This window comes from Apus apus, chromosome 4 (assembly GCF_020740795.1).
Source record: "Apus apus isolate bApuApu2 chromosome 4, bApuApu2.pri.cur, whole genome shotgun sequence".
NCBI lineage: Eukaryota > Metazoa > Chordata > Aves > Apodiformes > Apodidae > Apus > Apus apus.
This window is the reverse complement of record NC_067285.1, coordinates 81,537,345-81,563,563: the sequence shown is the minus strand read 5'-3', so window position 1 is coordinate 81,563,563 and position 26,219 is coordinate 81,537,345. Positions and strand designations below refer to the sequence as shown.

The window sequence follows — 26,219 nt, the reverse complement described above, 5'->3', positions numbered from 1 at the left end:
CTTAATTAGTTCCAATTAAAACAGACTACATGTAAGTAGCATACATTCAAGTTTGAATGGTGCTCATCAAACTACAGTAAGCTATAAAAAACTGTACTTACACTGAAATATATATGCCCTTTTTATCTCCCCAAGACTTCCAAAGGGATTTGGGGTATGAATCACAAACATTCCCCTCAGCATTAGAGTTTTATGAGTCAGGAAGATAATCATCATTAATCACTGCTCAAGCATTTTTAACAAGGTGGTTCCTGCTTGCTGCATGTTTTCATTCACATCAGTCATTGACATAGCATAAAAGGTGTGCCCAGCACTTTACAGAAACCAAGACAAAAATCTTCACTTTGTAGTGTTTACAGCTACAGTAAGGTCACACAAAACAATAAAAGGTTCTATCTGGGAATGGAAAAGAGAATAGAAATTACAACTAAGGCAAAGCAGCAGGTATTTTTTTTCTATGGTGATACTAAGTTCACATTTTTGCATTTCTGTATTATTTTTATGCAGTTCCTACTTTTACTACTCACCATTTTAAGTAGAAACCGATTCACACTATTCAATTAAGACTTTAATATAATTGTAAACATGAAAGCATTTTATACCCTCCCCTTTCTTAAAGAAATGCAAATCACTGTTTTGCTGTAAGACTGTTTGGTGGCAGGAGGTGGAAGACACCTCAGTTCTACACCGAACACACCACTTGCATCGACATGTCTCCCAAGACACTGTTCTGGAGGTGCCAGAACTGCTGCAATCTGAGTGGCTACTTACAAGGAAAAAAAATACCTGGAAATGAAATACATTTTCCACTCTTCAATAAAGAGATAAGATACCTATTCCATTGACTGCCACTTAGTTCATGATACCTAAGCAAAGAATAAAGAAAGTTTAATTTGTTCTTCCCAGCATGGTTTGTCAGTGATCTTCTTTTCCTCCTCTATACACTGAGAGAAATTGTAACTCATTCTGCACTCCATGGAAAAGCTGTATATGCCCACGCATATTTTTTCAGGACTGCTAATTAGCCTACAGTTCTTTCAATGATAAGGAATGTTTACTAATGTTTTTTTTCCAACTATTACAGCTGTTATTTTGGACTTCAGTGCCATAAACGAATGTATCAGCCCACAAGACAGACCGGAGTTATGAAACAACAGCTGTGAAAACAATGCAATTAAGGACAGTTTCAGAAGTCCACTGTTACAAGCTGTTTATTAGAACTCCACTTTGACAATAAATAAGGTAATTCCCAAGCAATCAAAAGGTAATTATTTAGAAAGTTAAACAACTGAAGTTTTCATAATGCATTTTTTAATATATACATGATTTACTGTATTTAAACACCAGTTCATCTGGAGCTGTACAACAGTAGGATGTCCATTTTTTAAATTCACACAGCAGACTATCAAGACATTTCTCTAATCTGGAAGCTGTGTATGTAAAAACAATCCATAACCATATCAGCTTCAGGCTGGAGAGTCCAGCTGCTACAAATGAATCTCTCTGTTCATTAGCCTCACTGTGGCTGAATTCTAATTTGGTTGTATGGCTTCCCCAAGAGAAATAGTGAATTTTTGATTTATGTCTTTAAAGAAGTATAAGCTGCTCTATTCCAACAGTACAACGAAACCATTTGCAGCTTGTGCTGCCACAGACCCTGTTCCGCCCTCAACACAAGTGGCGCAGCACAAACTTCCATAAAAGATCTTAATTTTCAATGTTGTAGATCTCAGTAAGTACAAACTTTGCACTTCAACTTATTGTTAACAATGAAAATATCTTTTGGTTTTGGTCAAATGAATTAGCATTTCTTCACTTATGTACTCAAGACACTTAATATGCCTTAGTAATACTTTTAAGAGTTGACATTCAAAGTTCACTTCAAAACAATGTTCCTGTTAAACAAAGCACCAAATTTGCCCTGTGTTTATTCCTTAAAGAAAGTCTACGAAAGACTAAGGGTTTTTTAAACATTAGTTCCTCTAAGAGTTGTAATTTAAAAATAACATTTAATCCTTATGGTTTGATCAAAGCCATGTTCCCAAAGTGAGCTTTATATATCTTCTGTGCAACACCCCATTTTCTGAAAGTGCAGAGGTACGGCTCTCAAAGCTACGCAGCTGCAATCGAGTTGTCATCTGCTTGACGACCCTGAGGCTTTAAGAAAATAAAGACAGAGAATTAAAAAAACAAAGGGGCAAAAGACTAAGGCTGTTACAAAACTCACTTTGCAATACATTGTGTTAAATCACCATAGCTCTGGTACACAAGCACAGCATCAAGCCTATCCTTACTTATAATGGTTTCCAGTAGCAGCACAGACATGAAATTCCAGTTTAGGCCAGTGAGTAAAGGCCTCAGCTTCTTTCCTGCCCTGGTAAATGCCAAGAGTATGTCCGCAATGTTTGGACAGAGCCACTGACTGACAGTGCGCATGAAGTTCTGCCTGTCTCTTTTAGCTAAAAAAACCTGAAAGAATGCCAGGCCTATTTCCTAGAAACAGGATTACAGATGTCTGAAGAAGTCCATCTCAACTCATACACACTAACTCTTCAGGCTCCTTGCTTGCTAAGAGCCTGACTAAAAAGTGACTACAATTTTCTGGAGACAGCAGTGGTGGCATGAGAAAGCACTGTTTTGGGCAACTGCATTTAGATGATTCTTGAAGTCAAAAGAAACCTGTGATCTCTTTTTTTATAACGTGATTTCATTGTCTTCAGTTGTACCACTTACTGAGTGATTCACTGAGAGGATGTGTTTTTAGAAGTTATTTAGGGATGTGTGGGATGCTACAGTGTTTCTGAACCTAGTCATGTTGTTTGTTCAAACACTTTTTTTTTTTTAGGAGTGCTACAAATTATGGTATTGAAGTATTTCATTATGTCTAGCTCAGTCCATTGTACTCAAAATGCAGACAACTTAGCAACTAATTTTACAGACTAAGATATGGAATAACAAGGACAGATACAGCTGGTTCATCAAATTGTAACCAAAAACCTGTCGCACTTAAACAGATTTCCTCAGGATTTTGGTTGATGACACCAATGCATAACCCAAGACTTTTCAAAGCAAATAACTCAGTTACAAGCTGGCCATGTTAGTCTGCTTCGAAACACTCAGCTTTGAACAGAGCTAGGGTGGTAGTCCCCAAAAACTGAATAGCCCCACAGGGAACCTTTAAACACAAGGCACTCCTCTCCATCTCACCTTTACAAAAATGTGCGTTGGTATGAATCGTCTGAGCAGCTGATTAGTGAAGTTTGGGAATCGCAGCAAGTTAACATGAAGAGATGGTAACTGCTGATATCCAGCCATCAGAGGATAGAAGTTATATAACATTTCCTGCTGTGTGCCCGGAAGGATTCTTAATCGGATCTTAAAAAAAGAAAAGAAAAACGCCAAACATAGGGAAGTTCTGTGACCAAAATCACTTCTCTGCTTTCTATTTATGCAGTGTTTACTGTATACTGAAGTTAGAAAGAATGTAACTACTTTCCTATACTAGTTAAACTATTACTTCTATACTGAAGTACCATATTACTCATAAATATGACAAACAGCTCTTGGTCAGGCTTGCAATTACCCCTGTTTTAAATGGAGTCTGCACCCACATGTTCTTTCAGACAGAATTGACCATACTTTAAAAGTCTAAAAACCAGTGAGTTTGACCTCTGCACACCAGCATTGCCTCAAATCAACATATTCTTCACTACCAGGTAAGTCAGCATGGTCAGCAGATGTGACAACTTTGTACCTGTTTAAGGCCAGAGAACATGAAGGCATCACTGGGTTCCACAGACACCTCCACATCCTGGACTAAGTTAGTCTTATTTTGCAGATGATACCTGACAGGTAGGGATTCTCGGACTCGACCAAATGATGGCAGATCTTGGGAAAGAAAGTAATCTCAAATACAAAATACATATTGATGTTCCACAGATACAAATAAGCCTATCACAACAAGCCATGAAAAGTTTTAAGGAAAAAAAGTAATGAAAATAATACAGTAACTAAGCACCTAGAGCATTTCTGGCAAGATTTTTTCAGGGAAAAAAAAAATAAAAATTAAAGAACAGAAAACAACTTCATTACAACTTTTCAAAAACACTTCTTAACATCTAGTTACAAAACCTTCAACTACTAACACTGTCCAGGAACACTAACTAGGAAGTCACTTTGGTTGCTGCTGGGTATTTTCAGCTTACCAAAACCTTACCAGATGCTGTCAGGAAGCTTCTTCAAAATATATCAGGAAAGGATGATGAAAGAATCTCAGTACAAATTAAACCAAACTGAGGAATGCAAAGGCATTCTGCATGTTCAGTGAGCTCTCTACTCCCCCTCTGCTTCTGTGCAGGTGAAGTGCCAGAAGAGAAATAGTTCACCTGCCCGCAAGCAGCTCCAATTCTCCAGGCTGTTTATTTCCTGGGATGCAGCCAGGGTGTGGGTGGATGGAACAATGATTGCCATAGGCATCTAGAGAAACCTACTGGGAAGGCAGCATCAGCAGAGGTAACTCTGGCCTCTGTGCTGTCATGTAGTACGGGTCAACAGCTTTTTAGAGAACACATTCATGTATCTACCCTTCAGCTCTTCCCTTGAATTGAAGAGGGGAGAGAGGGGCAAGGCTTGAGGCAGTCTAAGTGATGATACAGGGCTTTTTCCACCATCTCCATAATATCAAGTTCCAGTTTTCTGTCTTTCACCATAGTAAATGCAAGCTCTGGATGCTGTAACACTTTGGCAGTCCTAAAAAGACTAATTGGGACATACGTATTTTCAAATTAATATTACCTGCATTAACATGGAGGGGAATGCTCTCTACAATCACATGTGGTAGAGTGATGACTGTACTAACAACAGGTACACTTTCCACAGGTGAACTTCTGCAGGAAATAGTCAAATACAGACCATGTTGAAAGTTACACAACATAAATCATCGAGTACACCAAAAGAACATCACTTACATGTGACTAAACCAAATTCACAGTAATTCCAGTGATGGAAAGAAAAAGCCCAAATCTTTCGATTGGATTGTTTGAAGTGAGCAAAAGAAGTGCCACAGCATGAAGATAACATAGCAAAAGTAAGAACACTAAACAGCAGTAAAACTAAAAAGCAAACGAAGGCAGACATATATCAACATTTGTCTTCTGAAAACTAAGTGAATACATAAACCCACAGTCTGGGAGTTAGTTTTCCCATTAAATAGTTTGTTTGTTTCTACTGCTGCAAAACTATTCATTTGACTTGGCTTCTCAAGTAAAATATTTCATGGCTGGAGAAAACGGGGAATGGAAGGTGATGAAAGAGCTTTGCAATCTTACAAAGAAGAAAGCTTCATAGAATGTTAAAACCATAGCAATCTAATATTTAATCTCTTAAGTGACATACGTATTTATTTAAAAGTTTAACAAGCTAAGCAGTAATTAGTAAGGTCCAAAGCTAGTGCTTGCTATAGGAAGATCCAACGCAAAAAAAGCCACAGAATGCCCATCATCCCTGAAAACTAACCCGCTTATTTCTTCTACCCATCCAGGCCAATATATGCTTACCTCTTCCAGGAAATGATATAACATCCAGTTGCCACTCCACTGGCATTAGTAACTGGAGGGCATCGAAGGCAAAAGCACTCGCTGGCACTCTCACCTGTCTGTAAAACAACTATCAGCAAGATTTTGTTTAAAATCAAAGCATAATCATTCCTGCAGAAGCCACCAAGTCTAAAAATCCAATTACAACACAAACACAAGCGTTCAGCCAGAAAGGCCTCTGAAGTGCTTTGCAAACTATGCCTACACAATAAATAATTTTAGAGCATCACAGAATGGTTTGCATTGGAATGGACCTTAAAGATCATCCAGTTCTGAAGTCCCTGTCATGGGCAAGGACACCTCCCATTAGACCAATTCAGGAAAAATTGTGAAGTATCCCAATGTAATAAACGGGTGACACATAAAAATAAATGACAGTTTCCTTTCTGAATGGCATAACGAGATCTTTTGTGTAAACACAGAGCAAGTAATTGCAAGTTTTACAACTTATGCACAAAAAAGGCAAAATAATGCCAATTGAAATTCTACAATTCTCCCACAGCTAATTCCAAGATATCACCATAAGATACTTCTTGTGTTTTAAAATGAAAATGAACACAGAAGTTTCTCCTCTCACACCCAAATGGATGAGAGATGGGGAAGAGAGGGAACACAAGAAAAAATTATGGCTTTGTGTTCATACTTTTTTTTTTCTCCCACTTGAAAAGTACTAAGAAAATAGGTGATTTAGTAATTAAAAATAATAATTAATCTTTATCAAGTCTTACAAGGAAAAGAGATAAATTCAGCAAAAAGGTGGACAGTTGAATAGCTGGTGCCTGCAAGGTTCACAGCTTCTGGCAATTAGCTTTTCAGGATCATCAACCAGAAGCCATGAAGCACAAGGTGCCAGAGCTAAACATGAAACCTTGGTTTGAAGGCTAAAGGGCTTGGAAAATAATTATTTTTGCCAGGTAACCCTTGAATCTACAGAGGAACTAGGGTCTTGAAGGTCCTTGATAATGTGGGTGGATGGCACAATCAGGCAGCAGCCAGACTGTCTCATTTTATTCCAAGTTTTGAAAAAGTACATGTTCTCACACCTATGACACAGCAAACGCAAAGCCAATGTTTTGTTAGAAGATTTTGGACCAGTTCTTTTGCTAACTATGCCATTTGTTTGACTTCAAAGCTAACACACTGAAATAAAGATTGAGATCTGCAAGATGTTACTTATATGTAAAAAAAAAATTCAAGCTATTGTGTTAGTATATATAAAAAGATGCATACTGCCAGCTGTTCTTTATAGCCTACCCTGTTTAGCTTTGCATTTTTCAGTTTCATGACTGAAATAATGGACATGGATCACTTTAGTCTTTGGAGGCTGCCTCTATCACATTGTAAGGTGTTTGCATTCCAGAAAGTACACATAGTCCATAAACACTGGAAATATTGAGTATGATTTCGTACAGATACCTAAGAATTTACTTATCAGAAGTACTTTCGGGTGCTCTCTCTTATGCCCATTTAGAATTTTGCTTACCATCTGTTGTTCAAGATGTGATCAGGTGCAGCAGAATTACATTTTCAAGCATACTGCTGTCTAAGTTATGCTCTGGTAAGAAACTATAATATTAAGAGCTTCCTTCTACTTGGAGTTTGATAAACAAGTGTCCCCCTTTCTTATCCCCAACTTACAAAAAAAGTACTGTCCTGATAGCATAAACTAAGAAAACTTACCATTCTCCACATAAGATTCCAGTTGATCTACTGGGGTCATGGAAGTTGACAGCTGCAGCTGGCTGGTTACAATAGTGAGAGGCCAAGGAGAGGCACTCAGGATATCCGTCATCAGTAAAAATGGTATATCAGCAAATACTCTGTCCAAGTGCTCCAGCTGTCAAGACAGACAAAAGATCTGGGTATTTCTAACTCAGCAGGGTGCAACTATTTGAAAGCGGCACGATTCCAAAATATCAACAGCTTTTCAAATACATACCTTTGTGGAAACAAATTTGACAGCAACATCAAAAGGAAATACTGTTTCTATGGTTACAGTTTCATCCTGTATGGGTAACAAAAGGGGTGGGCAGAAGAGGGGGAAAAAAGTTATATTCCATTTCAGACCTGGCTAATGATGCCAAAGGTTACTAATCTAAAGTCAATTTAAACAACTCCTCCCCAGGGCAGAATGACTCTTTAAAATACTTAAGAATAAATACAGAAAACATTTTTTCTGATTCTACTTATGAATCAGAAAAATGAAACCGCTCACCCTAAATTGGGCCACCATACTGCTGATTTTGCTTTTTTTCTACCTACTAGAAAGGCTGCTAAGAGACTTGGAATTACAGCCTCAAGATTGAGAATAATTTTTGCATGTCATGAATGTATCTCCAGCAGTTGGTGCAGTTTTACATCCTACCCGGTGACACTTGCAGATGATTTCTTTCCCCTCAACAACAGTGTTGATTAAGTAAGAAACGTAAACCAGAAACATTCTTGCACCGACTGTTCCACAACGAATGTATATTGGTTTTTCCAGCTGCAAAATAAAGGAGGCAGTATGAGTCAAGCTACACCTCAATTACATTAATGAGGCCTAGAGCTGTTCTAGACTTTCTAATCATCTTACTTAGCCCAAGAGCGCGATGGTAAAATGAGTATTATTTTAACCATACTCTCATACAATGCATGACCTTAATCATGTAGTGAATTATTTCAATCAGACCAGAACTCCAGTTCTTTGCTACTGATGTTCATCTGTTACTTAACACAAGAAAAGAACCATTACTGTGTAAATATAATAATGTACCCAACTTCTAACTTACTAGTCACAATTTCAGGCTGGTGCAACATCTGCATATTTGATTCTCTACCATGCTGAATCACTCCTGCAGACTATTCTTTTCTACTGTCCATTAGATTGCATTTAATTAACAGTTGAGATTAGCCTCATTTTATTTCTTACCTCCCAGCAGTATCATCAATCCCAGAATATATCTTACTCCCAAATTTAGTCCAAAAGGGGATCTAGCTAAAGAAATACTAAACTACAAGTAAACAATAAGTTTATCAGTTCAGGCATCTGAAAATAAATAGGTCCTTCTACAAGAGTCTTTTATTAGTTGATCTCCATTTTCTCCAGTGTGATAAAGAAAGAACGTTTTAAGCCTTCACCTTTTCCCCTGGTTGCAAGTCTCCTACAGGAATATCAGGAAGTAGTGCAGGAAAGGAGTCATCACATGCATCTGTTCCATGAAGAGTCACCTGAGTTTTCTGAGTCAGGTTGGCATCTTGTCCTAAGATTAAAAAACAGTCTTCATTTCCACACAGGCGTACATCACTGAAACATGAAAGCAATCACTAAAAATAATAAGATCTGAATCTCAAAAATACATAAGGAATTAATATTGTTATTTGGTTGAGGGAAGCCTTTGAAGTACCAGCAGAGGACAGGTTTGACAACACCTTAAGTTTGGAAGTTTTTTTCCCACACCTGTGCTGAAAATATGTATAGAAAAAAAATGTATAGATGCTAAGTAACACTATTCTTCAGTCCGAGGTCGACTAGAATAATGGCATTGCTGCATTTATGTGGGATAACTTTCCAAGCAAAACACATAGTGCTAAAGAGTTGCAACGGTGGAAAATATATCACCTTCCCTATAAATGAAATGTCAAATTTCAATTGTTCTTTTAATGTAATCAGGAAGCCTCATTGACCTTGCATATCATGTGCAAAAAGTCAAGACTTCGGCGGGGGAAATCGAGGCCGATAATTAAACACTGCTTTAGGAGCCAAGCTCAAACATCCAATTAAGTAAGTTTAAAGAACACTCCAGACTTCAATGAACCACACAACTACACAGGGAATGTGGTTTTACTGCAGAGTACACAGCACATATTGTATTGTATATACTAGTGGCTTAAAATATCTTTGCCTTTTAGGATAACTGCTATAAATAGGCACACTGAATATAACATTTGGACTCCACACACTGAAAACTGTCAGCAATAACCACATACAGCTAACTAGGACTTAAACGTAGACTATCTGCATTGTTCCCTTTTCATTTGAAGGAGTACTGTCTCAGTTCTCCACTGCTCCCCAAATTTCAAGTGGTTTAAAAAACAAATCACATTGTACATGGTGGGGAAAAAAAAGCAGGGGTGGATGTAGGAGAACACCCACAAAGTCTATACTTAGGAAACATTTATCTAGCATAGTTTAATGTTTTCATCTCCACAAAAAAAAAAAAAAAAAAAAAAAGATCTGTCTCTTGGGGAAAAGAAAAATTATGAGCCAGTTAAATAAAAAGTTAGGAAAGAATACAAAATCTTCTATATTTTCTTTCAAACTCATAAAGATTTATCTTTTGAAAATACCCACATAAACACCACTGACAAGCAGTGGTTAAGATAACCATAACTGAGTAAGTCTGTTAGCTCTTGTTCTTACTTCTAGGGTCTTATAATTCCCAACCTTCACATTGGTTTGACTCTTAAATACTGCAATAGGGTCATTTACTATATTTCTCTGCACTCTATTAAGAACAAGGAGTCAATTAGGAGACTGTTGGATTAAAAGAAAATATCCCCAAATACCTGGCTTTAAGCCTGCTGTAAGCTTAACATCTTTGGCCACTGTCTCCTCATGTGACTGGACTGTCACAATCAAACAATACATTTCATTAGTCAGGGCAGGAGGTTCATGACGGAGTTGAACAGAAATGTTTGGCACTCTAGAAATAATCCTTTAAGAGAAAAGACACAGTTACTGTATGTTTCTTAAATAACAAGTTTTTAAGCCTAAAGGAGGTTAAAACAGCCTGTTGTTTAAGAGAGTGCTGACAACTGGTGGCCTGTTCAACAAGGAGATGAGAGACTCCCAAAAAGCAACATGATGTGAATAACTATAAAAACAGTTTGGAACCCCAGTAATAAGCATTAATGGTTCAGTTGTTCCACCAGGAAAATAATAAAAAAAAAGCACTCCCACCAACAGCAATCAGATTTATGTCTTTTGAATACATCTAAATTAGTGTTAGCCTATTAATTATAATGTAGTATTAGCCTAGTAATTATTTTCCAGTACAGTTTCTTAGGGATTCTTTGCTTGTGTGATGGCTTTTTTAAAAGAACAATAACACCTCCTAGTTTGCACAAAAATCTGGGAAAAGTCTGTGAAGAGGAGAACTAAAACATACTTGGTATGCTCAGAGATCAGTGCAAGTTTCTTCTGTACTTCTAGATAACTAGAGCCTCAAAAGACCTAAATCTTTAAGAAAGTACTTATCCCCAGTTACACAAAGACACATCAAAAAGCTCATATTAACAAAGTCCCAACAAGTTGTTTTTCTTCTTTTAGGCAGAGTAATCAGGACTCTGCAGGAAACTCACAATGATAGACTTCATCTATTCACAAGTTTTTACTCACATAGTGCTTGCCTGAATAGCCAAACTGTCCCAGTGCACTTCATTGTCTGGAAGCTTAGGTCTTCGCCTGAAGGAACGTGCTGCCTGCAACGCTTCTTGAGATGAAGCAGCATCTCCACCTCCTCCACGCCAGTTCAGAATCACACATCGGCCAGATTCACTTCCCAGGATCAGATCCACAGAGGTGATCTGATAGACACAGATTTAAACACATACTGACAACTCTGTTTTCAGATTGCCTGCTCCAGGAATATAGTTTTCCCAACATACACCTTTTTATTGTGCCTGTATTCTGGCAGCTTAGCAGACTGAAGACACCTCACCACTCCAAGACTTCACTTAATAAAACAGTGGTGGGAAAAGCATCCGTGCTCACGTGTGTGCAGTATAGTAATTTGTAGTTTCCTGCCCTCCCATAGTGCTAAACCAGCCACCCCACCCCACCTTGGTTTTTTAATGTATTGCAGATATTTAAAAAAACAAACAAGCAAATTTGAAGCAATACTTAATTTTTCACAGTAATTTTTTACTTTGTTGTCACAAATAAAATTTTACTCTCATTTTTGGTACTTAGTTTCAGGAATTCAAACATTTGGAACTGCAGTGACATCAGCAACTGGTGCCAGGTTAGGATTCAGCTTTGCAGCTTTGAGTTCTTTGTAAGCATCAGTAAGAAAGGTGTAAAGCAAATTGACAAACCTCTATCTTCTTTCCCACATCTTCAGTTTTTGCAACAAATTTGAAAGTGAACTTTCTCGTTTTGCCAGGGACTAAGCACATTGTTCCCTGTGATGACTGTTCAAGAATATCACTTTTTTGATAGGCTTCTTCCACCACACAGTATTGGTTGTAATCCTACAGTGGAGATGGGAGGGGAAGTTGATAAATCCAGACCTGAGACATCTTAGACAGTAACAGTGGTATACCAAGTGTTAAGGTTCTGTGTTGCTGAATCAAACTATATGGGTTCTTGCTACTTTTCACACTACTGTTGTTAGACTTAACAAGTAATTATAACACAATGAAGACAAGATACCCATTAAATTACTTAATGTAACTTCATGAAAGAACATTAAGAGAAATCGGGTGTTAAAATGATCCTTCTGAAACTTTAGAGAGCTTAATAAAAAAACAAATATGATAAATAAACTAATCAAACTGCATTTGGGAGTTTTATCACACTGTCAATGTACTTGTCAAAAGTGACAGATCATGCAAAGAGAAGAAACACTTTATCAATTTAAGTATTAAAATAATTTTTGGAAAATAACTTGATTTTTATTTTTAGAAACACTAATAGATATGATTCCATTCTTATAATAAGCTTCTATCACTAGGTCAGAGATGGAACATAGTTACCTGATTATTGAAACTGATGCAGAGTTTAGAAAACCTGATAGGATGAGGACAATCAGCTCTCAAGTATACATCAAATTGCACAGGAACATCAACATGAAAACTAGGAGCAAGAAATTTTGCTTTGCACTGCACTAGAATGAAAAAAAAAAAAGAAGAAAATAAACCAACAGGAAGAAATAGGTGTTAAAATACAGACTTGCAACATTATATTACAGAAGCACACTTTTGAAAGAGTTGTGATAAGGATTGTTCTGTGTATCCCCTTAAAACTCTGGTGTATATGTAAGTGGGACAAATTCTGCTGCTAACACTGTCACAGAAAGCCACTTGGCCAAAACCTCTGCAGAGGAGAGGCAGACACCCAGCATGGAAAAAAAAATAAATCCTGTACACTTAGATATACTTTTTTTGGGGGTAATGTTCACTCATGGCCCCTTTCTATAGGGAGTACTCCTTTGCATAGATTCTGCCCTCTCTCCTCAGAATCCTACTTCAAAGCACACCAGAGTGCCAGCATTTCAAAGCACAAGGGTTTACTTTAAATTTAAATATGTGGGTATCCTCAGCTGGAAGTTCAGAGGGTATTTTTTCCCTCCCCTCAGATACAATGCTCAAAGGTTTCTTCTTTAGTAATCCATATCAGACAGAAGAGATGACTAGCTTCTCTCCTAATTTCTTACCTTATTGATTTAGATTAAGAACACAGCAGTGCCGAAACAAGAGTTTCAGTGCTGCTGGCATGAATATACACTTCATATTTTTTCCTAGTTATTTTCAAGAGATAACTACATCAAAATTTATAAAGTGGTATAAATTTGCTTTCTTACTCACCGAATGGTATAAAATCTTGGACTTCTATTGTAAAAACATTACTGCCTGCCAAGGAAACACGGTCAGCCCACAGCTTTTGTGACGCTTTCACAGCAGCAGTGTCACAATCAGGTTCAGGATCAGGGCTTTCATTCTGTATCAAACAGAAGATTACAAATAACAAAATAAGTTTATCAAACCCTGACCGCTCTTAAGATAATTTAAAAGGGCAATAAGAGTTTTGCCACTTACCATTAGAACTTTTATCAGATTTTTTTCTATTCGAGATTTCTGATCTTCTTTAAGAGTGGATGCTAACAAGCAGAACAAAACCCAAAGATTAGCAGACAGAAGCAAATCTTTTTTTTTTTTTTTTAAAGAAAGCCATTATTTTGTAGTCAAGCCATTTGAAGCACTGTAAGCATTGTGCCTGCCAGTGACTTGCCAGACTTCTAAATACACGTACTTCCATTTTGCTGTATGGTCTCAGTGTATTTTTTAAAAATAATACCTCTGCCCAGGAGCTCTGAAGAGTATGTTATATAGTCTTTCAGCTGGGCCATCAGATAGGAACATTTGAGAGCTGTTGTCAATATGGAAGTGAGAAGAGTCCACCATCCTTCACTGCGATATTCACACATGACATAATCCAGGAGCCTGTAACACAGTGAAATTGAGAGAAAATCAAGTTACACACACCAATATCTTTCATAGGCTGCATTTATATGGCACCATCATTAATACAAAATTCATCTTCACTAATGCAAATGCTAGCTCAATGTGAAATCTACTGTTCATACATGGCAAGGACTTTTTGAAAACAACGTGAAATTATTGTAAAGAAACACATTTATTCCATTAATTTTCTGTTTCAGGCTAGAACAATTTTGACAGGCGAACAACAGGAAAATTAATCTGTCTTCACATAAAGACCTAGCAAAACAGCAACTGGACAGAAGAGTCTTAGTTCAGTGTTGCATTAAAAACATACTCTGCTATTGAGTATGGGGTAAGTTCTAAGAACAATAAACCAACACCCCACAAGAAAGTTTCCCTCCAAACTGAAGAATTTTAATGTCCCTTAAGCAGAGATGTTTCTTTCCCCTCCTATCCCATGCTCCCTTCAAGTGTTTCAGAGATGTACAAACACCACATGCATCCATATTTATCAGGCAAAACTGCACATGTTAATATAGTTTTAATGCTGAGCACTGCTGAACTCTGTTGAACTGTTCAAGACAATAGTTTCTGCCTACTTCAGAAAAATCTACATGAACATAAATAAGAAATACTTGTTCATAAAATAGTAGGTTTGATACAAATTTATCTGCTTATCTTAACCTGTCTTCTTCTCTGTGTAGCTTCTGGTCAGCTATTAACTACAGTAAACACATCTCTCCTACCTTAAACATACTGCCTTTACAATGCGTGATCTTTGAAACCTAATTAATGAAACCATTGTGGGACTCCTATGCAACATGACCTGGACTCTGTTTTCCCTTAAAACTACAAAGATAAAAAACTACACATAAGACACATCCTTCAGAAAAGATGGCAGCTGTACCCCAGCACTAAGCTTTTCTACCTCTGTAGTAATTAATAGCAGAAAACTGCACCAATAAAAAAAATTCCTTTTCCTAAGTCGCTGGTATATAGACAAAAATTCAGCTATATATTTTTTTAATATTAATTTCATAACTACAAAAACTTTAATTAAATGTAACTTTATTCTCATTGCAGTAGCAGGCAAGTTTCAGAAATCACTTTTGGGAGAGACACAACACTCAATCAGTGAGCTAGAAGTAAATTGTGCCTATCCAATAAGGCAAATCCCCACACAGCTTTCAGCAGGAATTCTTTCTACTCTAATAACTGACTCAACATATCTGTTTCACTTTCTTTGATATAAGTGGAGCTTATAGACTCTAAAGCTTGTGCTTCAATCAAATCCAGGTACTGGGAACATCTCAGATGAGCTTCCAGTATTATTCCATAGCAATAAGACATTATGTCTTAGTGAGAAGAAAAGCATGTGAAAGAAGCAATCATAGACTACACTTACTTCAAAGCTTTGGCATAATCCGTAGCATAGTAATATTCTTCACCCATTTGAACCACTGATAAAACAAATTGAAAAAGTATCAGATCAATATCAAAAGTCTACAAAATTAATTAAAAAAACCCAAGTCTGATTATCTGTACTCACTCAAATGACTTTTCATTCTTGGACATTTGTATTTCTTGAACTGTGCAACAGCATTACTCAGCAAAGTGATTATTAGCTCCTAACAGATAAAACCAATACAGTTATCATTATACATGCAGATATTAGGATAATCTTAAAAAAAATTTTGTATTTTGTACAGCAAAACTTACTGAGTGAAGGACATTTTTCTCTTTCAACTGCAGGGATAAAATCCCCATCTTCTCCTTTTCAGGATCAGAAAGATCAAAGCCTGCGTAAGACAACGAAAAATCCATGAAACTGGAATTTTTTCCAGACCCAAAGGGAACTATTTATGTGGTGAGCTATATGCAATGCAAGCTCCAACTCAAACATTCTTTTGCCTAGGAAACAGATTTGTCACTTTAAGAATCCCATGATGCTCTGTGTTCTAGAAGGGAACTTCTGGAACTAGTATCTTGCCTTTAAAAGAAGTTCTCTGAAGCTACCCAAAAATAGCAAACTACAGTAAGATGAGCTATTCTTTAGACATACGTTAAGACTAATCTGTAGTCCTTTTCCTATATGATCTCAAGTAAGGACTTAAGCTTATGTTTCTCTAGCAGCAGGGCACACCAACACATGAAGAACCGTACAGGGCTTTAAGAGACTCTAAACACTTGCGAGAACAAAAAAGCCTGAATATATTAACAGATAAAGTTTCTCTCCATCTTAAACTGCTTAACACTTAAAACAGGATCTACTGCCAAATAGTAACACTTGAAGGGATTATACAGTACTGTATTTACAGTAAATGAGCTAAAGCCTTTAAAGAGGGTACTGGTAAAGTGGCAAAGCCCAAAGGATATGCAGAAAATAAAGCAAAGGAAACCAAACAGAGAGGGGGGAAAAGGAAGTAAAAACCACAGTCAACAATGAAGATCTCAGAACTGCATGTGTATTGATACATAGCTCAAAGCTGTACATTCAAAGTCTGAATTTCTGAGAAAACATCCTACTGAATAGGAAAACCACAAATTCCTTTCTCATATTGAAATCTAGTCAATGCATCCTTTCAATCCATTTTGAAATTCAAAAAGCTCTTCCAGGAAAAAAAAATGGCATTTCTGCAGCACACTGATTACAGGCAGCATATGCAGCAATAGAAACAAAGGAGCAGCAGAGCTCTCTGCTGAAGAAGTTTCCTCAGCAGACCTGATTCTGCATAAACCTGAGGTTCTTTTTTCTAGTTGTTACAGAGATCAAACACACTTCCTGAACTTCCAGTTGACACCTGTTCAAGTTCCACTGCCAATTAACAGGAGAGTGAGGTCCCAGCCCTACATCTGGCTCCGTAAAGAAGAGGTTACATACTTATGCACACAAAGTCAGCTGGTAGGATCAAGAAGTTTGTCTGAACTCCACAGGTACAAGACACAGAAACGTACTTAATATTCCCTGCCGCCATGGTCTTTGCCCATAGAAGTCAAGCACTCCAGTTTGTGTTTCCAGGGGATCCGGATTGGGATATATCACAGAGGACTGTAAATTCAGCAAATATAATAATAAAACAGGGTTCATGTTTCATTTTAAAGCATTACAAGTGTTCTGATGCTCCAATAATCATGCACATAAAAGAAGAAATTTGCTTTAAAACATATAACCCTTCCAGCCACCTTTATAAAAATAGTACTTCAGGAAAACAAAACATTTCAGTACTTCTCATTAACACAGTCTGACATCCTACTTAATTTTGTCAAATACTGGTAAAGAATTACTGGATCATCTTTTTAAAAACTGCTTCCTAATAAGATAATCCAAGAACAACAAATAAATAGCATCAACAGGAAAAAAGACATTTTTAGATAACCAAGACAAGTCATCTGGAGAGCAGCTACATGTAATTAGCATCAACTGCAGAGACCAAATTTCCCATTAAACTCTTTCTGCCAGGCAAGTGTCAAAAAAAACCTAAACCAACAACCAACCACCCCCTCCAATCACTCTAGTACTAAATGCTCTTGTTTCTCTGCTTCCTGTAAGTCACCAGATACAGTATATGTATAGAGAAATACACTGAAAAAACAAAGCATTAAGTTTTCAAGTATCCAGAGATGTATAAGTATACTTTTTTTTTAAAGTATTAAAAAAACACATCAGAAATTAGTAATAAAATAAATACTAATATATTTGTTTCAGAGTAAATTTTCCAATGCATAACAAATACTTGTAATGTTAGCAAGCATCAGAAAAATATATATCTTTTCCTTGGATTTAATCTACACACATTACAGATAATTTCACTACCATTTGAGACTAAGTAAATTACCTAATTTACTATCATTATTTGCAAAGCACTTTATCCCCTCCCAACTTACATCATGGTTACAAAGCATACTTGCTAGTTGTTTCCGTTCCTGTGCATAGTAGGCTGCCTGCTGGTAATAGAAACCTGGATTCTGAGTCTGAATTGCTGTCAATCCCAGCTTAATCGCTTCATCAAACAAGTCACCAAAAGCCTGAAACCTATTAAAATAAAAATTCATAAAGAAGATTATGTACCAAACAGCAATTTGAACTGAAAGGTACATTTTGATTAAAAGTTCTGGTTAGTTTTAAGAAGATGATACTTCTCTGAACTGTTGCATCTAAGTTCTATGACTGTACTGGTGTCATACATTACTCATTCTCGGAGGAAAATGATCAATAATCAACGCAAAACAGAATGGCAGCATACAGTTTTTACAGTCTATTTTCTCTTTGTTAGATAAAAGAGTTCAGAATTTGTAACTTGCATAGACAAATAAAACAGTGAACTTCATAAGGTTACAGAGGAACTAAACCAGAAACACTACTAAGCAAAAACATACTGTTTAGACATCCAGGCAGCATGCTCAAAAGCCAGTTCTGCACTTCCTATTTTTTTCTTGCACAAGTCAATATGTTTCCTGAATTGAGCAATTGCATCCAAAGGAGTATTATGCTGAAAACACAGGCGACAGATCTACAAGAAAGCAAAGTAAGAGGAAAAATAATCATATTAGGCTGCTAAGGATTAGCTCTAAAAAAAAAAAAAAACAACAAAACCAAACCAAAACACTACCACCCACAAAAACACTAAACTAATTTAACATATTTCTGAAGAGCTCAAATAACATGGAAAATAGAGGGATCATAATAGAATCATAGAACTATTCAGGTTGGAAAAGACCCTTGGGATCACCAAGTCCAACCATGATCCCTACTCTACAAAGTTCACCCCAAACCATATCCACCAACACCACACTAAACGACCCTTAAACACATCCAGGGATGGTGACTCAACCACCTCCCTGGGCAGCCTATTCCAGTGTCTAACCACTGTTTCTGTGAAAAATTTTTCCTAATGTCCAGTCTAAACCTCCCCTGTTGCAGCTTGAAGCCATTCCCTCTTGTTCTGTGGCTAATTACCTGTGAGAAGAGACCAGCACCAACCTCTCCACAATGACCTTTCAGGTAGTTGTAGAGACTGATGAGGTCTCCCCTCAGCCTCCTCTTCCTCAAACTAAACATTCTCAGCTCCTTCAAGCGTTCTTCATAAGGTTTATTCTCTAGGCCCTTCACCAGCTTTGTTGCCCTCCTCTGTACTCGCTCCAGCATCTTGATCTCTCTCTTGAATTGAGGTGCCCAAAACTGGACACAAGACTCCAGGTGTGGCCTCACCAGTGCTGAGTACAGGGGGACAATCACCTCTCTGCCTCTGCTGGTCACACTATTTCTAATACAAGCCAGGATGCCATTGGCCTTCTTGGCCACCTGGGCACACTGCTAGCTCATATTCAGCCCCTTGTCAATTAGAACCCCCAGGTCCTTTCCTGCCAGACAGCTTTCCAGTCACACTTCCCCAAGCCTGTAGCGTTGCCTGGGGTTGTTGTGGCCCAAGTGCAGGACCTGGCACTTGGCCTTGTTGAAGCCCAGACCATTAACATTAGCCCAACGATCTAATCTATCCAAGTCTCTCTGCAGAGCCTCCCTACCCTCATGCAGATCAACACTCCTTTACAGATTAAAGATGCATCAACCTTTTTTTTTTTATTATTCTTCTTAAGTAAAGGTTGGAGAAGATTAGAAGGATTCTTGTTACCTTGTAGTTTATAAATCCTGCCATGGTCTTGATTTCCAGCATGTTTGTTTCATGAGCCCTCAATTCATGCACAAGATTATAGGCAGTTCTGTAATTTCTAAGCAAGAATACATAAATTAAATCACACACGATAATAAAATTTAAGAACAGGATTGCTGACAGCAGAAAACAGCCTTCCAACCAGTGTTCTTCCAAGTGAAGAACTCACCCCTTACATACATGTTTAAATAATTTTGCATTCAGGAAAATAGTCTATGGCATAGCAGTTATTTTGGACAGAGAGGGTGGGGGAAGAATTTACATGAGTCTTACTTGAGGGCATTCTGCGTATCCTGTTTCAGCTCACTGAAGAATGCTATTTTGAACTGATGTCTAACAAATAAAAGCTGCAAAACACAACCAGTGCACATCATTCACAAACATCTGAACATGCCTGATTCAGGTGATAATTACAGAGGCTTACATAATATAACAGTTGACTTGAAAAACTGACTGTGCAACTGTTTCCTAACAGTCTCTTTGCCACCATGACACGGCAGTGATCTTTCAATGGATTTGATCTGTTCCAAGACTTTCACCCTGGAACAGGGCAGAGGCCTTGTAACACCCCCAAATTCTCTACACCAACAGTGTCAGTTGTTCATTTGGAGCTTATCACTTGGATCCCAGCTTCCAAGAGAGGGAAGCTGGCAACTGCACCAGAACGTTGAGTGTCTGAACAGGTATTTAAAAATTTGAAAAGTAAAAGCCAAATCAAGGGTAAGTTTAAGAGTACTTTCCACAACTTGTTAAGATGCTACATGCAAAGAGGTTAACCCATATAGAACATGCAATTTATTATTGTTTTTAATCAGTTGATTTTTGGGCTGTGGTTCTTCCTACAGGCTCTTCCTCTAAGGAAGATGCATAAAAGTAAGAACAAAACCAATGAAAATCAAAGTTGCAGAAAATAAAACCAGATTTACTTTCTGTACTGAGAGGAGGCATCTCAAGTTGGAAGTGGGGATGTGGGGGGGAACAGGGGAGAGAAAAACATTTAAGCAACAACCAACCATTATTTTAATGTTTCAACATGCACTATAACTTGCACAGTATTTAAAAAAATAGGGTAACATTACCTGATGAGTGGTTTTGTTCAAGAATTCCTTATGAGATTTAACTCTTCGTATTTCTGTATAATAGTAAGTTTGTGCATGCTCATAAAAAGCATTCTCCAACCTGCAACAAAGTTGCTCCTAAGTTTCACTAAGTTTTTCCCACATACAGAGTCAGAAGAACTTTTGAATAAGTTACTTTTAAGCATGCTTATATTAAGGTTGGCAAAAAGAAGCTTGAGGAATTACTAAACTCTTCTTTAAGCTACCACACAAGGCAAGCATTTGCAGACACACTTTTCACATAAAGCCTTACACTGAGGAAACAAAAAGTAGAACAAGTAGGTTCAAGAGATTTTTTAGTTCATTTCTCATATAACAATCTCTAGTATTTAACACGAGAAAGTCTGAGGCTAAGCTGTTAGGATTTTGCAAGGCCACATAAACTGAAGAGATGATTCAGTCAAAACAAGCAAATTTTGCAGACTCCTGGGATAAGTCTGAACAGGTCAGGATATTATTTGCTGGACTGTGGGGCAGGGAGCAGGTAGGAAAAAAACAGCAGTAAATAAAATTATGAGGGTGCAGACTAGGGTTCATCCTTCTGTCCACACATCAACAGCTACCTGGGTTGCAGAGGTAAGAGTCAAACTGGTGTTTGCAAGATAAATAGCCCAGTGGCAAGTCACAGGGGGAGAAGAGAAAGGCAAAGAGGCCCAGAACACTACCAACAGTATGAGGCTGAGGAGGATCCAAACAGCATATGCTGTATGATCATAGATTATAAGGAGTAAAGTCAAGGAGAGGAAAATATTCAGTAGCACTGATACACACAGGAGAAAGGATGGAGTACCAATTCTGTGATTTGGCCAAGAAGGGATCACTGGAGACTTCAACTAAGGGGATCACAACTTGTGTTCTGCTCACCACACATCACAGAGGATGGCAATGAAAACAACAGAACAGACCAATGGACAGCAGTTGTTAACTACAAGTTCAGTCACAAAAGGAAGACAAGGTAAATCTAACGCTTATGCTCATTTTAGCAGTATATTGTGGCTGTGTAAGAAAAGACAAGCCAGTCCAGGAGGTAAAAAAAATATTCTCTTTTACTGCTAAGAAATCTTAATTAAAAATGCCAAAACAAAAAGATTTAATGCCAGGAATTCTGACATGATTATATACTCGAACATGGTTGGCTTTTTTTTTTTTTAATGTGCATGAAAAGCCATTAATCCCTAATGATATGGCCTTTTATTCACAAACTTGGAGACAGCTGCAAATCTCACACCAAAATGCAACTATACGCAGTTTGCAAAGGCTTATGCTAGCTAACATGCAGTAAATATTCTCTGTTTAGCACTGAGCAAAATACAAAAAAGTAGAAGTAATTGTTACTTTATTTTGATAAATTTTAGTAGCTGTTTATGAGCAGCATGGACAAAACAGCACTGGTTTATGTTGAAAACTTTATATGTAAATATGAGGGTGAGAGAAGGAAGAATTAGTCTCTTGGAGACTAAGAGCCCTTCTTCTCCCTACTAATATCTGGAAAAAATAAAACAAATTGAATAAACCATTATTTGCCTTAGCTTGAGGCAGGTCTACACAAGGCTGTCTTCTCCTATTCTGTTTTTGAAAGGCCTTTATAATTTATTTGAAGCTGTATTCCCCATAAATATTAAAACAGAAAGCACAAGAAATGTAAAAAATGACACAGTATTTGCAACCAGATAAATGCCACTTAGCATAAACAGAGACACACGTACAGCCTGGAAGTGGGGATGAAAAAAGCAAAGACCTGTTAAAACAAAGTTACGCATAACAAAACATTTGTAGGAAAAGGTATTTTGAGCCAGCAGAGCCAAAGTCTCTGTAGAGGCAGAAAAGCCCACTTTTTTGCAACTCAATTTGAGGAAGGGAACATCTTGAAACTTCTAATAATGTTTCTCCAAAGCTTGTGATAGCTCCCGAGAGAAAGGGGACTGTAAGGAATTAGTCAAATTGCAGAATAACCTGAAGAATTCCAGTGAACAGATAAAACACTGACTGCTGGTCTAAGATCAGCATGCCACGTGGCAGTCACGCCAAATTACCAACTCCCTCAACATCTCCAACAGCAAACAGAGCAAAACCGTGTTTTACAGTCACTTACCTTATAATGTAACCAACAAGATGATCTGTGTGTGGAAGTACAAAGAGGGATTTTCCAGAAAGGTCACAAGCGTTGCATAAAGCTGCCGCCCTTTCTGATGCAATAACATCTTCTCCTAGTGAAGCCAAGGAAAGCACAGGTAAGCAGTGTGTGGTGCTGTAATGTCAAACTAGCTCTGAAAGTTTGACCAGTACAAGGCCTGGGAAAATCTAATACACGTAACACTGAGACCACATTCTTTCTTACTTCTTAAAAAACACTATGTGCTACATGCAGCAGAGCACACTGCAGAAGTTTTCTACAAGTGGCTTAGCTAGCAACACTTAAAAATTTGTCATACTTCTACATCTCTTGCACATAATTAAATAACCTATGTCTTGAAAACTACAATAGCATCCAGAAAAAACAAGCATATATAGCAGGAAGAGGAGAAGAAACACAACAAAACCAAAACATAATGGCTTGCCAGACACTAGGAAGTCTGCACCTACAACTGAAGCAGCAGCTTTACAAAAACATAAGGTTTTTAAAACATATCACATTTCACAGCTCCACTTTTCTCCAAATCTTCATGTATTACAACTGAGTTAAAGACTTCCATAGGTACCAAATACCCTTCCTCTAAGTTCTCAGTGCTTTTACATCTTCTCTTGATCTCAAGAGAGGTTTAAAATACAACTTACTTAGGAGGAAGCATACTATGTGATATTGTGTAGCAAAAGATGGACTTTAGAGGAAGTTAAACACGCAAGTATCAAATGTTTGGGGTCAACCATCCTGAGCACTCTTTCCATCTGTACATCCTTCTGCAACCACAACCACAATGCAATGTATGTAGAAACACTGAATGGCTAAGGTTGGAAGGCACCGGGTGGCTCATGTCGAGCTTCTCATCTACCACCACCCCCAAGTCCACTCCCTTGGGACTGCTCACAATCCATTCTCCCCCCTGTATTTATGCCTGGGGTTGTGCCAACCCAGGTGCAGGACCCTGCACTTGGCCTTGTTGAACTTCATGAGGTTGGCATTGGCCCATCTCTCCAGCCTGTCAAGGTCCCTCTTGATGGTGTCCTTTCCCTCTAGGGTGTCAACCACACCATGTCAGCAAACTTGCTGAGGATACACTGAATCCCACTGTCCACGTCTCCAACAAAGATGTTAAACAGCACTGGTCCGAATACCCTGAGGAATGTCACCCATCACCTGCCTCCACTTGGACACTGAACCACTGACCACAACTCTCTAGGTGCAGCCATCCAGCCAATTTCTTATCCACTGAAATCTGTCCTTCTGAAGTTAAGGGTAGTAAGCTTGCTGTGAGCCCTCCTCACTGCCCTAAGGATCTTGAGCTCCACAAATTCATGGTTGCTACAACCCAGGCTGCCCTTGAGCTTAGCATCCCTCACCAGCCCTTCCTTGCCGGTGAGAACAAGGTCCAGCATGTAAATTACATTATATTAAGAACTACAGATAATGCAACAAATGATAGTCAGCTCAGTCCATAAGGCCTTCAGAAAAACGAGATGATCACAACCATGTACAGAGTATTCTGGTACCTGGAGGCAACGGTGTTTTTTTCTGAATCAAAACCACAGCGACTTTTGTGTTTCTTCCCTGCAAACTCTGCCTAAAAAAACAAAACAAACAAAAAAAACCAACAGAGCACAGCATCAAGGTTTTATTCGTTTTTTGTGAATAATCAGAACAAAATTATATTTCAGTCTAGATGGAAACACTGAAAGAATGCCATGTAAGAAATAAAACCAAATACAAAAATTTGTTCAGGTGGGACAGAATAATTGTGACCAGTTTAGCAAGCAACTGACATTTACCATTAGCTTGTAGGACATTATGAACCAAGCAGAAAAACTCTACCTGACAATTTCAACTCGAGTTGCACATTCCGACTGTTTCTCTTTCCATTGTGGCTCATCCCAGTCTAGTTCGTAGAACACCACGACCAGTGCTGGAACCAAATTCAGGTGTTTGTTCATCCAACCAGTCTTCAGGATTCCTTTTGGAATATACCATTCATAGGATGTCCTCTGAAAATATTGAGGTTATTAAAGCAAGCTACCAAATCAATTTACCAGACTCTCAGTAAAGCAGAAGGGGAGCTGTCTCTACATGCTTGTCACTTTGTCATCTTTCCTTTATCATTCTTCCCCTCAAGCCTTTGCTTCCTATTGGGAAAGATATACACCTTATTCCCTGGCATGAGGGCACAATGCCTGAGATGTCAGCAACAAAGAACAGCAAATTCCAGGCACACTAGACAAAAAGGTCAAGGTCAAAAGCATGTTTCACCACCCTTCACAAAAAAATTAGGTTTCTTTTAAAAAGAGAAAACAGTTGGAATTCATGTTCCTTGCCAGCATCACAGAACCGTGTCATTTCCCAAGGGTAAAACCCATTCACATTGCTTCTAAACCACTACTGCAAAGCAGAAATTAGAGCACAGATAATCTTCTTGTGCATTTCCCTTAGCTAAGGTTGTGGGGGTTTTTTTGCTTGGGTTTTTTGTGTGTTTTTTTTTTTTCAGAATGCACCAATTTCAAACAACTAATTTCTCGATAGTTAAACTGCGGGCTTCATTAGAGCCCGAATTTTACCAGCATCTCTTGATGCTGAATAAATCAACAACAAGTACGTTAAGGTGCAAGTCACACCGGCTTTCTCTGCTTCTGGCTTACGAGCCGGGGCTCCCTGGCTCGCCGGGCACCCGCAGCGCTCCGCCACACGGCCTCGGGCTTCCCTCGCCCTGACAGTTCTCCTCAGACCTCCAAGCTCCGAAGGGCCGCCCCCAGCAGCGGGGGAGGAGGCGGCACGTTAGCCCGGCCGAGCAACAAGCGCTGCCCGGCTGCCCTGCACGCCGGGCCGGCCCGCCCGGCCCCGCTCCCCTCCTTCCCCTCCAGGAGCCACCAGCCCCCGCATCCCCCCCGGGCCCGTCGCCGGCTTCTGAGCCCCGCGAGGCCCAGCAGGCCGGGGCACAGCCGGGCACGGGCCGCCCGCTACCTTCGTCCTGCACTTGGGGTACTCGTGGTCGCCGGGGAGCACTTTGAAGGAGATGGGGACGCGGTCGGCCCTGCGGTTGGCGCAGAAGGCGTCCCACACGGCGCGGTGCACCGCGTTGTACACCACGTCCAGGCCGGTGAGGGTGACAAACGCCATGGGCCGGCAGCACAGCTCCACCGGGAAGTCCCACTGCGCCGGGGTCATGGCGCGGCCGGGCGGGCGGCCTGCGGGGCGGCAGCGGGGCGGCTCTCGCACCGCAGCCTTCGCGGCCCAGTCCAGCGGCTCCTCCCGGCCCGGCGCGGCTGCCGGAGCTCCCGCCGCCCCGCCAGGCGCTGTCAGGACGCCGGGCCGTCCCCCGGCAGGGCGCGCTGGGGCCGCCGCTGGCGCCGGGAGCGGCTGCGGGCGGGCGCGGGGAGGGGGCCGCGCCTCAGGAAGCGAGCCCGGGCATCGGAAGGGCAGCAGGAGCAGCCAATCAGCGCCTCCGCTTCACCGCCGGGCCAATCAGAGGCCGCCAGCTGAGTGCGTC

The 26,219-nt window shown here is 39.2% G+C and overlaps 1 protein-coding gene across 2 annotated transcripts; it reads right to left on the bottom strand.

The window, feature by feature from the left end:
* Nucleotides 1–1,193: 1,193 nt before the first annotated feature.
* On the bottom strand, nucleotides 1,194–26,108 carry TRAPPC11 (trafficking protein particle complex subunit 11). Of its 2 annotated transcripts, XM_051616890.1 has the most exons (29): nucleotides 25,694–26,108; nucleotides 24,554–24,723; nucleotides 24,235–24,305; nucleotides 22,679–22,793; nucleotides 20,548–20,647; nucleotides 19,742–19,815; nucleotides 19,430–19,526; nucleotides 18,177–18,310; nucleotides 17,685–17,832; nucleotides 16,755–16,848; nucleotides 15,519–15,598; nucleotides 15,349–15,427; nucleotides 15,205–15,259; nucleotides 13,654–13,799; nucleotides 13,395–13,456; nucleotides 13,164–13,296; nucleotides 12,333–12,463; nucleotides 11,673–11,828; nucleotides 10,975–11,162; nucleotides 10,143–10,291; nucleotides 8,715–8,836; nucleotides 7,960–8,079; nucleotides 7,534–7,599; nucleotides 7,275–7,431; nucleotides 5,556–5,664; nucleotides 4,795–4,886; nucleotides 3,755–3,888; nucleotides 3,208–3,375; nucleotides 1,194–2,157 (listed from the first exon to the last, which is right to left on the bottom strand). In XM_051616890.1, exons 1-29 carry the CDS (start codon nucleotides 25,895–25,897, stop codon nucleotides 2,113–2,115), a joined length of 3,399 nt encoding a protein of 1,132 aa, XP_051472850.1. In that variant the 5' UTR covers nucleotides 25,898–26,108; the 3' UTR covers nucleotides 1,194–2,112. The 2 variants fall into 2 exon arrangements, with proteins under 2 accessions (XP_051472850.1, XP_051472851.1); XM_051616891.1 differs by lacking the exons at nucleotides 1,194–2,157; nucleotides 3,208–3,375; nucleotides 3,755–3,888; nucleotides 4,795–4,886 and having other exon boundaries at nucleotides 5,580–5,653.
* Between the last annotated feature and the right edge of the window lie 111 nt (nucleotides 26,109–26,219).

Coding starts and splice junctions, on each gene's coding strand:
- TRAPPC11 (XM_051616890.1), bottom strand. CDS start 25,897: ATGACCCCGGCGCAGTGGGACTTCCCGGTGGAGCTGTGCTGCCGGCCC. Junction 13,457..13,653: donor TTCAGAGCTCCTGGGCAGAG/GTATTATTTTTA, acceptor TCTGCTTGTTAG/CATCCACTCTTAAAGAAGAT. Junction 5,665..7,274: donor GGAATCTTATGTGGAGAATG/GTAAGTTTTCTT, acceptor TCTTGCTGATAG/TTGTTTTACAGACAGGTGAG.